This window comes from Convolutriloba macropyga, unplaced genomic scaffold (genome assembly GCF_964194025.1).
Source record: "Convolutriloba macropyga unplaced genomic scaffold, txConMacr16.3 SCAFFOLD_685, whole genome shotgun sequence".
NCBI classification, from domain to species: Eukaryota; Metazoa; Xenacoelomorpha; order Acoela; family Convolutidae; genus Convolutriloba; species Convolutriloba macropyga.
Window position 1 is genome coordinate 7,204 of NW_027452063.1, and position 14,754 is coordinate 21,957.

The window sequence follows — 14,754 nt, forward strand, 5'->3', positions numbered from 1 at the left end:
AATTGCTCATTTTTGGATTCTAAGGGACATAGCGTGTCGAAATTGGAAACCGCAAATTTGGAACATCGTATTTTAAAGGGCGTAATCTGATGGACACATTTTTTTTTACCAATTTCCACAAAAAGGCCAAAATGTCCACTCTGCTAAATTTGGTGACAAAAAAAATTGAAGCAGCTTCCAATTATACTTTTTTATCCATATTCACATTTTAAGCCATTTTTGCACGTTTCAAGATACATTTTGTTAAAAATAATGCTTGAAATGGACAGAATGGCCGTCCCAATTTAATATGGGCGCTAGTGTGTAATGTTCTTTTTTTCTATACTTCCTGTTTTATTGTCTTCTAAACTGGCCTTTAAGCTTTTGATTTTGCAACGTAATTGCGTGAAGAAATTAGCCACGTGGTATTTGTCTCAAACTGGGGGTACATTGTTCTGTCAAACCTACATTGATGCGAAGCCAAACACAATGAAGCCATAATTGTCAAATATTTCTAACCGACAAGATTACTATCAATTAAAACTTCGAAAGATAAGTAATTGCTAGTGATCTTATTTTAAGTTTTATTATAAATCTGTAGCCAGTTCTTTCCGCTTATCAGTAAAGTTTTTTTCGTTTCACAACCAAACGTCAACAATGTGGACTCAAATGAATGCTTTGCTGATTTTGAATTTATGCGTTTTACTTAAGCCAACAATTGAAGACGAAAACGTCCAAAATGTTTCCAATGGCAAATTTATTGCACCCAAAAGGCCTTTTTATGCACTGGTTAGGCTTTTTGAAAAGGACACTCGCGCAATCCACTGCTCAGGTGCTGTTATTGACCAAAACACAGTTCTGACTACGTCTAGCTGTTTCTTCAATGCATCGTCTTCTAGAAGAGGTTTTATGGTTCACTTTTGTTCAATGTTTTTCATTCTACAATACTTAATGAGAAAAACAACATTTTGATTTTTTTAGTGTGCGGAAAAATTTTCAGTTTTAGTCCAGATTGGTAAACTTCAACTTTAAGCATTGCACACTTTTAGATAGGAGGTCTTCGAGTTATTGGTTTTTGAATTTAAATTGAACCATTACCATTAATATAACATACAAAGTATAACTCCCATCATTTTTAAGAATTTAAGAAATTGAAATTTCTGGGCTATTTCAGTACGTTTACGCAATTGTTGTTGAATGAATTTGAGTTTTCAGGAATCGGTTAACTTGAATGTGAGATTCGGTTTCTGTTTCAGAGATTAAAAACTTAACCATTGGTATTGGCGATTTCACCAAAAGCGATTATGCCGACGTCATTTTTCATTCAATATCAAGAATCATTTTGCACCCCCAATTTGATTGGGATTCTGACCTGAACAACCTCGCTGTAGTCAAACTCAAAAGAAACCTCCCCTCAAACCAGCAGAGCATTGAGATTTGCCTGCCAGATTTTGACTCCGGATCAAACATAATTAAAATCAACAGTTTGCCAAGGATAAAGTCCAAAGTTCTTCTGGAGACAACAGTAAAAGAGGATCCAGATAATTGTACCGATATCGGACCCTCGAGAACCGGAGAGGAAATATGCTTGGTTGACCAGAAACCCATATCGGACAACACATGCAGAGTTAATTTGGGAAGTCCGGTTTTTGTTGTCGACAAAAATAACAATCCAATTTGCTTGTATGGAATTGTTAGTTTTGGTGACTTTGAATGCAGAAACAGTGTCGCTATGAATGTTTCGGCTTATCGAGACTGGATTTATGAAGCAGCAGCGGCGAATAGCAGTGCAGTTGCTTCAATGCTCAGTTCCAGAATTATCCTCGCACTGTGCGCTTTGAAAATACTCGCCAAATTAGCCGATTAATCTCATTCACATTTTCAATGTCCGAAAGAAAATGGCTATAAAGAGTGAAAAGAAACTACTGGTATAAAATAATGAATATTCTATTTTAATCAAAAATTCTAAAATTAAAGCAATATTGAAGTGTTTGCAATTTCGGAGTGTCAGATCAGCTCGAAGAACTTGAATGTTCGTCCCCGTGAATGACGGAGATCTTCAGTTAATATTAAGGAATATTGAACAATATCTCTCTACCTCAGCAAATTTTTTGAATTAAACCAAGAATTTTTTTTGCTGGAGTTGGTAGATAGTGTTTCGGAGTGTATTGGGAGTCAATACGAAATCGATAGGACCTGCATTTGTTTAGACTCAGCCATACAAAAGAACTAAAGTTGTAGAAAAACTTAAAAAAAGGCAAACAAATTGCGACAACAGAAATTATTGAAGCCATTAACATCATTAGATTTATCTGAATACTGTTTCTCTTATTTCAATTATTATCTTATGCTGGAGTGATAAACCAGGTTCACTAGATCTTTATTTTAAAATTATTGGGATCGGTTATTACGCGAATTTGCTAAAAAACATCATTCTAGAAAATAACAACAAAATCTGAAAAAGTTTAAAAAAAAAACAATTGAAAACGAATAATATGATAATTTTTAACGCTATTTGCTATAAACTGACCCAATTGGGTAACATTATTCATCAAATCCTCACTTAGAAGCCAACGAGACCTCTCAGCGTTTTACGACTACAGAAAGAATAAACAGTCAAAAGTCAAAAAAAGCAAAGTATAAAAAGAGAGAAATGTGAAGAAGCCATTAAAAAGTAAACTTTATGTAAAAACCTTCTATCTTCATTTTTTGTTTGACAACAAAGGGATGCTTCTTCGTTAAAAAAGACATCAGAAAATCAACAAATATGAACAAGTATATCAGAATCACGAAATTTTTACGAAAAACACTTAATATCAACGCACTTAAATTCAATAGCTTTCAAGAAAAATCAATAAATGCGCTAATTTATGCCTCAGTGGGAAACCTAGAATGTTTGTCTTTCATAGGTCATCAGTAAGCCATCACAATAAGTCTTATGGTTAGGAAAATAACAACAAATACAGGCAAAAACCAAAAACGCAATAGAAAACTGCCAGAAGAAATTGGCTGAACGATCTAAACCAGAAGCTTATCTCTGAAAAAAATCTCTCTGATCCTTTGAACGTTTTTTCTAAGCAGATGAGAAGTATCAGTTTTAAGATAATGTTATAAAGTTCCAAAGGGAACCAAAATATTGAGAAAAATTATCCAAGTTTTAAAAATAATAGGAAAACTGGTGGCATCGAATTCATAAAACCAATAGTTAGAAGTCAAAAATGCTATCCAGATTAACTTTTTTGCAGTAGAAAGGAAGGAAGTCCTGTCTTTACTGAAAACGACATAGAGTTAAAAAAAATAGGTTTAAGATCAATGGAGTTAATGTTCAAAGAAAATTCGAAAAATTATTTTTAATGTTTTAACAGCCATTAGCTGTCCCTCAAAGCACTAGATAGGGACAATTAATGCTCATTGAGGAGCATGTTGCGCTTTTTTAGTCAACGAGGTTATGCCATAGGACTTCAAAAATTTATTAAAATCTTTGTGAGAAATTTAGTAAAATCTCAAAATAACATTAAAAAATACGAAAAGTCGAAGTTGAAGCAAAAAGAAAAGAAGTGCGATCCCTCGAAAACGAATTTTTTGTTAATTGGGCTTCACTTGACTGTAAGTGACATTCATCAATAATGGAATCTTGATCTGGAAATTGACTACTCTATAAGTGACTTTAAAAGACAAATAAAATGCAAAAAGTTTTCTAAAAAACACCTCTCAACGAGAATTCGATTTTATTTTTTATTGTAAACTTAACCATGAGACCCAAACTAGCAATTTTGTCGCCTTTTCTCTATTAGGATTGAAAAAATGATTGACTAAGTAGTGTGAAATGTAATCTTGAATTGATATTTCTATTGAAAAAATCTTAATTTCAACGAAAATTAAGCTAAAAAGTGAATAAAAATCTTGCCAATTGTCCTGTGTTCACACAAAACTAACAACCCCGATAGTTCCGCGGAAAAAACGATTTTCAAAAAATTCTTTTTAATTCCTAACTCTACGCTGGACGAGCCTTTTAATGATACCACTCACATTTCTCTTCGATGAATATATCGATCGGCCAAAGTTGTCTGAAGAAAAAAAACCCATTTGAGTATATAGTTCCTCCCCCCACAAGTGGGGTCGGAATAATATTGTTTCCATGCGTACATACAGTAGGCGAAACGAACGTTAGAATGTGCACACAAAAACATCAATTTGCTTCTACCATAAAGAAAAGTTTATTTTCTAAGATTTTGTAACTGACTGATTCTTGCAGGACGATGTTTTCAAGGTTTTTATTCCGATCTGCAAAGTTCTGACTTGCATGTTAAAAATATAACCCGTAAGAGTAAAAAAATTCAACTGCACAATTAGCATAAGTCCAATATCTGTTTCATGGTTTTTTCGGTAATTTGATTACTGGAACGAAGGTTCTCGTGAGCTAGAGTTTTGCTAGGAGGTGAAATTGGACCTGCACTGGATTTGAATCATAATCTTTTACTTGCAAGCATAGTGTGCTAACCACTACATCAACTGGTCTTCAGCTCTGGAACTTGGGCATCTCGTTTAACCCATTCTCTCTTTCTTTCCCGTGCCTCAAGGCTTCATATCTAATAGCCAAATATGCGTTGAACAGGTAGAGATTCTCGTCAAGCGATGTCAAGCCAGTCGTAGGCACAAATTACAATAAGTTGCTCTCTCTCAATCTTCTTACATTTTTTCCCAGTTGGAACCGGCAGTAAACCATCTTTCTTGATGGTTGTTGTCATTTCAAATGGCTTGTTTTCTTTTTCTCTGTGCTGAATGTTTTGGAACTGATGATAGAAACCAGCTGGTAACGTGTTGTCCTCGTTTTGAACATCATTGCTGAGACAGCAGCAACAACAACAATGGTATAGTGACAATAAAAGACAATTTGGTTACTTTAGTCAACAGAGCTTGCAAATATGGTCGCAAAATTGAGCGCGCGGACATCCGTTGCACTTTTCACGCAAAAGCTGTGACCCTAAACTTGGCTATAGCAATATCGTGGAGACTTTTTCACTGCTTTTCGCGTAATCTCTAAAATCTCCAATTGCTGATAGAAGGAACGGATTTTCAACTCATCAAAGGAAATTTGAAAAAAATTTGCTGGGTGTCAAAATTTCCACTTGATCAGTAAAAATGTCTAAAAATGGTCACCTATATGAATTCTACAAAAACAATCAATTGCTAATTAGCGGTTACTACAGAGTTTTGAGTTCTTATGTTTCTGAGGGGTTCTTGAACATCAAGATTTGTTGTAGTAATAAAGTTGCAGAAATATCATCGTTATTTATTGCTGTATTGCCCTTAACGTCTGACCTCATCTGTTCTGCTTTTTTAAAATTATTTTGATTTTGTTTGTCAACAACGCCATCTGAATATATCTTGAGAGACAAACTACTTTGAAAATTAATAAAAAGTATTTTAGTAGGCACAGTTCTCAACAATATGCACAAAAATAAAGATAAAAGAATAGAAAGGAATATTATATGCATTAAATGAGGAAAACAATTATGGCGAGTTTGTTGAAATTAGTTAAATGATTTTATGTAACTCATTTCTAATTGTGGGTTGTTATCACTGGAAAATCTTCGTAACGGCTGCTCTCCATTTTTTTATGACTAGGGGAACTTTACACCCCTCAGTTTGTTTTAGCATAAGGGTCCAAATCTTTCCGCATATTATGCTTAATAACCATAATTACAGTATTAGAGATCCTTTGTTACAGAGAGATTCTTGAAGAAAATGATTTGTTGTAATATTAAAATTACAGAAGAACTTTCATTTTATATTGCTGTATTGCCTTTGTCGTTTGGCCTCATCTCTGCTTTTTGAAGATTATTCTGATTTTGTTTATCAAAAGCTCCACATAAGTCTATCATCAGAAGGAAAAACTAGTTTGAAAAATAAGAAAAGTTAATTTAGTAAGCCGAGTTCTTAGCTTTCGCAATATGAACAAAAAGAAAGTTCAAAAGCTAGAAGGGAGTATAATAAGCATTAAATTAGGAAACCAATTATCAAGAATTTTTTGAAGTTAGTTATAGTTTATTCGATAGCAGGATGATTATAAGTAATTCATTTCCAATTGTGGTTTTTCTTATTAAATTTTCAATATAACGGCCGCTCTGCCACTTTTTTGTGGCGGGCTTAACTTTACAACAATCAGTTTGTTTTAGCGGTAAAAATTCCGCATGCTATGCTAATTAACCATAATTACAGTATTGTGAGATCTTTTGTTGCTGAGAGATTCTTGAAGAAATTGGATTGTTGTTTGAGTTAAAATTACAGAAATACGTTCGTTATCTATTGTTGTTTCGCCTTTAACGTTTGACCTCATGTGTCAGTTCTGCTTTTGAAAACTATTTTGATTTTGTTTACCAAAATTTCATATAAATATATCTTGAGAAGGAAAAACTAGTCTGAAAATTAAGAAAAATTAATTTAAAGGGCAGAGTTCTGAACTTGCGAATTATGCACTAAAACAAAGATCAAAAACTAGAAGGGAGTATGATAAGCATTAAATGAGGAAGCCAGTTATCAAGTACTTTTTAAAAATTAGTTTTAATTTCTTCGTTTGCAAGATAATTATATTTAAATCATTTCCAATTGTGTTTGTTCGTATTGAAAGTTTATTTAACGGTTGCTCTTCAATTTTTTGTTGAGAGCTACACTTTACCCCACTCGGTATGTTTTAACGGTTCCTAATCTTTCCGTATATTTTTCTTATTAACCATAATTGCAGTCTTTTGAGATCTTTTGTTTTTGAGGACTTCTTGAAGAAATAGATTTATTGTAGTATAAAAGCTATAAAAAAGTTTTTGTTGTCTATTGTTGTTGCTGTATTGCTTTTAACGTCTGACCTGATCTGTTCTACTTTTTAAAAACTAGTTTGACTTTGTTTGTCAAAAATTCCATAAAAAATATATCTTGCAATTGACAAACTAGTCTGAATACTATGAAAATTTTATTAGTAGGCAGAGTTTACAAATTATTCTTAATATACACAAAAATGAAGACCAAATGCTAGAAAAGAAAATAATAAACATAAAGTGAGGAAACGAAGTATCGCGATTTTTTTTACAATTACTGATGGTTTCATTGATTGCGAAAAAATTATTCTAATTATGGGTTGTATTTAGGGAAAACTCTTTGTAACGGCTGCTCTTTTTGTAGCGAGCAAAGCTTTACCCCTCTCGGTTTTGCTTTAATGGCTCCAAATCTGTCCAGATTTTATGTTTTTGCAATTCGCCCTTGTAACTGTATATCCTCTGTGACTTTACCGTTGCTTTACAAAATTGTTTAAAGACTTTTTGCTTGCTACAAATTTTTTATTAAATATCAATCTGGACTAGAGATAAAACAAATCAGGTCTCTCTATGTATACCAGTTTAACCTGTTCAATAAAAAACCGAAGAAAGATAAAGCGATATATCTAAGAACTCTTTTGCAGAAAGATTTAAAACTAAATTTAAGTTGCCTTTTGCTCTTTGTGCTCACGAGTTGAAATACCAGGAGCTGGAGGGTAGTATCAGTTGAAGTGCAGTAGTGTGCATGAGCAAGATATGGTAACAAATAGGTTACTGCTCAAAAAATTTGAGTTATATAGGGAAAAATTTATGGAAAGAAGGCCTTTATCTGCGGCAGTTGTTGATAAGTGCATTCTGTTTTATTCCTCTTTTATTTTTTATCCCATATGAATTTTTTTATAATTGTGACTAATACTATAACTTTTACTATAATTATGACTGATTGGTTGCCTTGACAACCGAAAGTGGATCAAAATGGACAACTCACACAAATGTGTTTTCTCTTCTCAATTTTTCAAGCCGATGTAGTTTTTCCAGCGACGCCAGCTCAGCACCAACATTCTAGTTCTGAATGTCAAAAACTTTCCGTAAACTGGTTGCATAGATTATAATTTTAAAAGAAAACCCCGATTGCTTGGCCCCAAATTGCTTTTGCTTCTCATCTTAGTAGCAGAATTTAAGATCATTATTGGAAAAAAGGCTAGTTCTCTTGCATCATAGATAAAGAGCTTACATTGTGCTGAATAACATTAGGCGTAAGTTCCGAAATTGTTGTGTCAATTACTTATTATTAATAATTGTGTCCATTGAATCATGGGTAATTTTAACTGATCCATGCTACTTGATATTAGTGAAATGGTTATTAAGTTTTTTAATTTGTTCCAATATTCAGTTTTTCAATATGAACGACCAGTATTAAGCGTGCTTTTTGAAGCAACTCCACTGATATGGTAATGCAACTCGAAGTCCGATTTTTTCCAGGGTCACGGACGGATTGGTTTACTGAAAATGCAACTCACTCGCAATTAAATTTTTCTGCTCAAATTAAAATTATAATGGGCACTGACGACCGTGTTGAACCTGAATTGATTTCCCCTATTTGAATCTGTGGGGCTCCTGGGCATATCAATGAGACATTTTTTGCTTTCATACGCGGTACTGTATTTTTTAATCACTGCCGCTCTAGACGACAGTCAATACTTTGATACACTCTGAAATATTTGCTGGTAAATTGATTATAAATTGCAGGTATATTTACCCAAGTAATTTGTTCTCTAATGAAACTTTTATTACACATGTAATAATCCATTGCGAAATACTATCTACACTTCAATTAGAAATTTTGAATGTTTTTTTAAATTCAAAATCTACATACCTAATATAACATTGTTTTTGTGATTTTGAAGGTAAATTCTAGATAATGTATTCTATGTGAATTGCACGTATCTTGTTTTGCAGGTAATTTTGCTAGCAGTGTTACCTGCAAACGCTACAGGTAAATATACCTTGAAATTTTTTAAAGTGTAAGATATCACAAAAACCGGCCCATCATATCATTTCACACTGCCTACTGTACAGAAAGTATTACAGTTTTAGAGGCGTTTATTTTTCGTACTTTTCGAGGATGTCCCATTTTCTTACAATTTTAAAAAAGGGTGTGCGCTGCAGAGCATCAAACCCTGAGTTGAATTGTCAAATCATTGCCACAACACCGGCATCTATGACAACAGAACTCCATGTTACCCCGCCGCCCTGTGATCCAAGTTGTCGATTGACTCATACGGTTGGTTCCGTTTCGTTTTGTGCTCCCATAGAATTGAATAAACCGACAAATTTCTAATGCATTAAATACAAAATTTTCCGGGCAATGCTTTGCGTAAAACTTGAGCTGCTTTCAGTGTTTCTTTGCTCAATTTGCGGTGGGTTGTCGATTTATAAACTTTAGCAATGAAAGCTCATTGTTTTTTCTACCACACATCTCAAACAGATACCGAAACAAAAATTGTTGCGGTTAGTTGTTCCACGGTTCTATTTACGTATTGCTTAAGCTTGAGGAAAGTGAAGCGTCCAAAACTACGGTTAGCAACCCAAAGGTACACAAATAAATTTTTTGGGTCAAATCGTGGTAGCAGAGTGCTAATCAGCAATGATTTTTGTTGGTTCACAGTCTTTGTGTCCTTCTGTCTTCAGTGACCAATTTGTTGCAAAAAATAGCTTCATTCACCTGTTTGATGTGATCTTTAGCATTCATATTTGTCTAGCAAGGCTACCCATTACTTTACTTTAAAAGTTTACAAAATATTTGTGCGAGCTCGACTTGGTTTTGTTAAATAGGGCAACTGCAAAAATCTGCACGTTTTGTTTTACTAAATAGAATACTTAGTTCATTTTCAAGGCTTTGTTTTTTTACTTGAAGCAACGAATCGAAAGAGAATTTCAGATCTTTACCCACAGCTTAAAGTAAAGTTTGAAATCCGAACAATAACGAAAAGTTTCACATACAATTTAGTTTGAATTGTTCCCTCCTCGAAAATTCACTTTACTAGAGGCACTGAACTAGAAAAAAAAAATTAACAAAACTTTACCTAGCAAACAATGAATCACAAAAAAGTAAAACGAAGGAAACAAACAAATGAATGATTATCTGCGTCTTGGATTGTTACATCTCTCGCTGAGGGCACGCCTGTATGCAGTAAAGGAGACTTATTTATCGTACACTAAAAAATAAAGGAATATATTTAAGAGTAACCAAACTCCACAGAAATTTGTTTTGAACCATGCTTACATTGTGTCGTGGAAAAGAGGTGATTGATGAGACGCAAGCCTCCATCGTTTCTTTTTCTTTTGGACTTTTGCGCGGTAGATGCTATGGAGTGGAGACAATCAGTTTTTGGAGCAGTTACAAGAGCCTCTTGTCAATTGAACAGTTACCACCCGACGAGTCCTGTCCTTCCCTATTTTTTCCTTTCGTTTTCTTTTCAAAATATTTTTGCTTCTTGTTTCTCGTTTTTCTACTCCTGTTGTAGTTTTGCATGGTTTCTTCGCCCAACTCCAAAACTTATTCTGCTTTTTACCTTTCATCTTTGTTATAAACCCGCACTTTTAATTATTTCATCCTTTACCTGAGGTTAGAGTTAACACTTTTCAAGTAATTCATTTCAGTTAGAATTCTTTGCGTCCCTTTTTCAGCCGGCCATATTTCTTGAGTCGATCTTTTTTAACAAAGACTGTTGCTCCTGACTTGATTTCTTCCATTTTCAGCATCAGGCTGTATGGGGTAACAAAACCGCCAAATTTTAAAAGTAACAGCTTTTGGTAATCAAAAGTAACAGCTTTCAGTAATCACTTAGATTTCCCTCGGCCAAGATTCGTTTGTATGAAAAAAGGCGCTCAATCAGTTAAATTGAAAAGAACTACAACTTCCCTAATCTTCTGAAATTCGTTCATCTTTTTTAGCAGATTTTTGATTTTTTTTCTGAATTTCAACTTTCACGGAATATGTTATATGCACAGCGGTTGCTGATACGATACACGCACGAAGTTATCCCTGGTCCTTTTGACTTCCTTGGATCAAGTACAGCTTTAATTGAAGCTAAATAGCGATACTGTTTTAGTAACGGTTAACGGACTGTTGAGGACCTCCACAAAAGATTGATCGTCGCCGTTGCTGTTATTGCTGTTGATATTGTTGCTAAAGAAAGCTATTCCGAATGAAAAACTAGATGCCGTTAGTTTCAAATTTGATAAACTATATTTTCCGATGGATAGGACCTATATCTCACTACTCGTGCAGGTGTCGATTACAGTAGTAGTTGATCCGGAACACCGGTCATTGGAGGGCGCGCACGTAGAAACGCCAGATGACCATCATGGTCCGCAGCAGTGGAGCAAAAGTAATCATGAGCAAAACAACGGTTCGGCAAAATACGCAGTACGTTAACTGTAAAACGAAAATAACAAAAAAAGGCTTTTAGACTCTACATAAATACAGCAATCATTGTAAGCATTCTCAAAATAGAAAGGCTTGCTTTTTCAGCGCAAAACAAAGAAGTCGCAGCTTTTCCATGAAGTCGCAGAAGATACTCGGAAGCATTTTTCCAAGGCTTCCGAGTATCTTCAATTATGTAAGCCTGACTGTTGCAATATTAAGTTCAGATAGAAATGGCTTAAATCAGAATTTGAATATTTGCTAGCAGCCTATAGGTCATCCTCCCGGCCTAAGACTGTCATCTTCAAAAATTTAAAAGACGTGCTGGTGCAGTCTGCCGCAGTCTTTTTGCGAAAAAAACCCTGCCGTTTGCAGAGAAGCTAAATTGTCAACAAATTCCATATGACTCCGTTCTCAAAGTCACAGACTGATCGCTTCAGCTCTGCATTCAAATTCCCTAAGCAGTTTTTTTATATAGAGTGCAATCGGATCACAATATTAAATGAATAATTTAAAAAACTACCTGGTTGATCGGACTCCTGAATCTACTTTTGGTTGCTATATTCATAACTAAAGGAGCCTCCTCAGTACAGTAAGAGCAATAGCTACATGTATAAATAAATAACTAGAGATAGCTAAATAAATTTTTGTACATATACTACCGCGCTAGATTTTTCCATGTAAAATCCTACCATAGAGCTTGCTCCTGGTATTAAATTTGGGTTGTCCCAAATATGTCAATGAGCCAATGACTTTTACCCGTTTTTTTAATTAATTTCTGCCGTTTTACATATTTGCTCTTTGGTATAACTGGCATATTGCTGTCTTAAAAGATGAGTATTCTTATGCACAACCATTATCTCGGTTTCATATTTCAGATTCAGAGCTGCATCCACATTGAAACCCACCGCTGACTTATGACCAAGCATGCTACAGCATTAACAACGAAATCTGAGTCATGAAACGTGCGCTTATCTTTCCTCACTAACGAAAACGGTGTTGCTGTTTTTTGTTGCAAAGTTATCAGTTTCTCCCCTAAATTTTTGCCAATATTTGCTGCGGAGCCATTTATTATTGAACCTTTTGGCGTGTTTCTTTCCACGCTGTCAGCTCATCGGCAAAGAACCGTCTTAATCGAAAATAATGTTAAGTTCAAGAAAATTGCTGCTCCCCATTTTTCAGTTTTTGACCATGAACAAAGAAACTAGGCTGTTCTAACTTGAAATTGCAGTTTGAATTTTCTGGAAACGTGAACCCTGGGTCCAACCAAATACAACAATTAGTTCATATATCAATTGGATAATGAGAAGGAATGGACATTGATTCTCCAGCAATGTACGTTGCGTCAAACAATTTGGCTGAACAGGTAAAATTCCAGACAACACACAACGTATGGTGCTAGCAAAGACATAAGTCAATGTTTACTTGACGGGTTTGTTGTACTAACCCACCATAGGTTGTCTTCTTTTATCTTTTTATAGATATATGCAAAACCTTAGTCAGACGGGTTCAAAAAATGAAACTGGGACACATTGTTTAGTTTAACAAGTACGAAGCGTTATATCCAGCGAAAGGCGTCCAATAGTTGGTGCGACTGCAATGTTTTGAAAAATCCTTAGTAGCTAGCCCACCAGAATCATACAGATTACTACGTCATTTTTCGCAAAATATGTCCATGAGATGCACTAATTTCATGTCAAGAGAAGTTTCCGGAATTCACCCATTGTAATAGAAGCGTATCTGGAACAACCTCAAGATTTCTTGGAGAGAGGATAAGAAGAAGAATTATTAGCATGCCGAAAAAAAAACATTTTTTTGGTGAAGCGGGCCGATTACTACTGGTGCAGGGAACTGGCGAATGTTCTACTGCGACAGGAATTCGTCAAAAGCAAAGACAATTATCGATATGGTATTTTTTGTGGTCTGGTTTGACGACATCATTGTTACGTCGAGAAACACGACAGTGACCTCCGACCTCAAGGACGCTCTGAAAACTAATTTCTACATGGAAGACAGAGGGCCAGATCACCGGATAGTGGACCTACAAATGAGGAAAATTGAGGTAAAAAAAATAGTCCATCAAGCGGGCTACATAGAGATTAAGCTCAAATTGCTTCGACACTGAGTGCTTCTATACTCTAAGACTTCTACTGAAGAGAATAGTTATCAGAGAATACATATTAACAAAATGTCGAACGCCAGAATAGAGATGTAAACGATAAAAAATTAAGCGAGCCACTACTTCAAGCTCAAAAGCTTTGAAGAAGCAGTGAGCAGAGATTTCTCAACTTTTCTTTCATCATCAGATGACGAATACCCGGGCATAGCAGCAGTAGTTCAAAAAACTGTATTTTTTACAATTGTTTCAGACATCTGTAATTCAAAAAAACTTCCAATTCGATTGGTCTGCACAACATAAGATGTATCAAACCACAGTTTTGCAAAATCACGGACCAAATTTAAGTGAAAAAACCTTCGCGGAAATTTTTTTCGTTTGGGTCAGCCGTTCTGCTTGACAAGATGGCAGCGGACATCTATTAGAAATCACAAATTGTCTCCAATGCGCAAAAAGTTTGCAGCAGTTGTGATGGAAATGAACTCAAGGCAGACAAAAAACTTCTCATTTGAGGAGGTTGAAATCGAATTTGATATTGGAAGAAACTTGAACCTAGAGTTTAACTTATAGAGATAATGTCAACCTCCGTTGATGCATAGCAGCAAATTTATACAAGTTCACCAAGTGCGTTAAAAGCTTAAATGTTATTATTATTATTGTTATTATGCCTAAACCAAGTGCGTTAAAAGCCTAAATGTTATTATTATTAGCTGAGCTGTAAGTTACCTGATTTTTAAAAATCCCATTCAGATTTCTACACTCCGGAAAAAATTTATATCTGGACTTTCGATTAACAAAGCCATAGTTCGTTCAGATCTTGGAGTCCCACTTTTAATAATTATGCTCTGCGAAATTTTGCTTTAGTTCTCATTTTTATTGGGCATAAACAAAAGACAATGCTGAGATTTTTATTCTCGTAGTACTGAGTATTCAATTAGACTATTGAATGCTCAAAATCGTGATTTTTTTATGGTCAAAATCAACTATTTTGCTCGAATCTTTTTAGTAGCTAACTGAAGCCGAACACAAAGAATGATTGTGCTTGAGATTAATGATATGAGTTTTTGCAGGACCAACTTTTCACTGTCTTCTTCTACTTACTCCACCAATAATATCCGAGGAGCTTTTCTGAACAAAAAATTAGACGTTCCTTCGTTTTGTTCTATTTGACATGTTCTTAACCGTCGCAGTTGGATATCGCGTGCAACAGTGTCAGCTTGGAAAAAAATTTCAACGAGTGTAGATCTTCGATCCTGGTTGTGAACAAGAGTGGTCGACCAGTATAATTTTCTGGAGGAATCAGATTTTTGCCTGGCAATTAGGATCTGCAAAACTTTTGGGGATATTGACAGCATAACCCGGGAAGAGTTCCCAAATGAAACCAAGTATATCAAGATCCCAGATGAGATTAGGGGGTTGGA

At 34.9% G+C, this 14,754-nt stretch overlaps 1 protein-coding gene across 1 annotated transcript; it reads left to right on the plus strand.

Moving 5' to 3' along the window:
- The first annotated feature begins 509 nt into the window (after window positions 1–509).
- LOC142357153 (prothrombin-like) lies at window positions 510–1,961 on the plus strand. Its single transcript, XM_075408833.1, has 2 exons — window positions 510–883; window positions 1,236–1,961. The coding sequence occupies exons 1-2, from the start codon at window positions 637–639 to the stop codon at window positions 1,844–1,846; spliced, it is 858 nt and encodes a 285-aa protein (XP_075264948.1). The 5' UTR covers window positions 510–636; the 3' UTR covers window positions 1,847–1,961.
- Window positions 1,962–14,754: the final 12,793 nt, after the last annotated feature.

Bases quoted from the DNA above. Each gene is read 5' to 3' on its own strand.
- LOC142357153 (XM_075408833.1), top strand. From the start codon at position 637: ATGTGGACTCAAATGAATGCTTTGCTGATTTTGAATTTATGCGTTTTA. The intron at 884-1,235 runs GTTTTATGGTTC...TTTCTGTTTCAG, and splicing joins TGCATCGTCTTCTAGAAGAG to AGATTAAAAACTTAACCATT.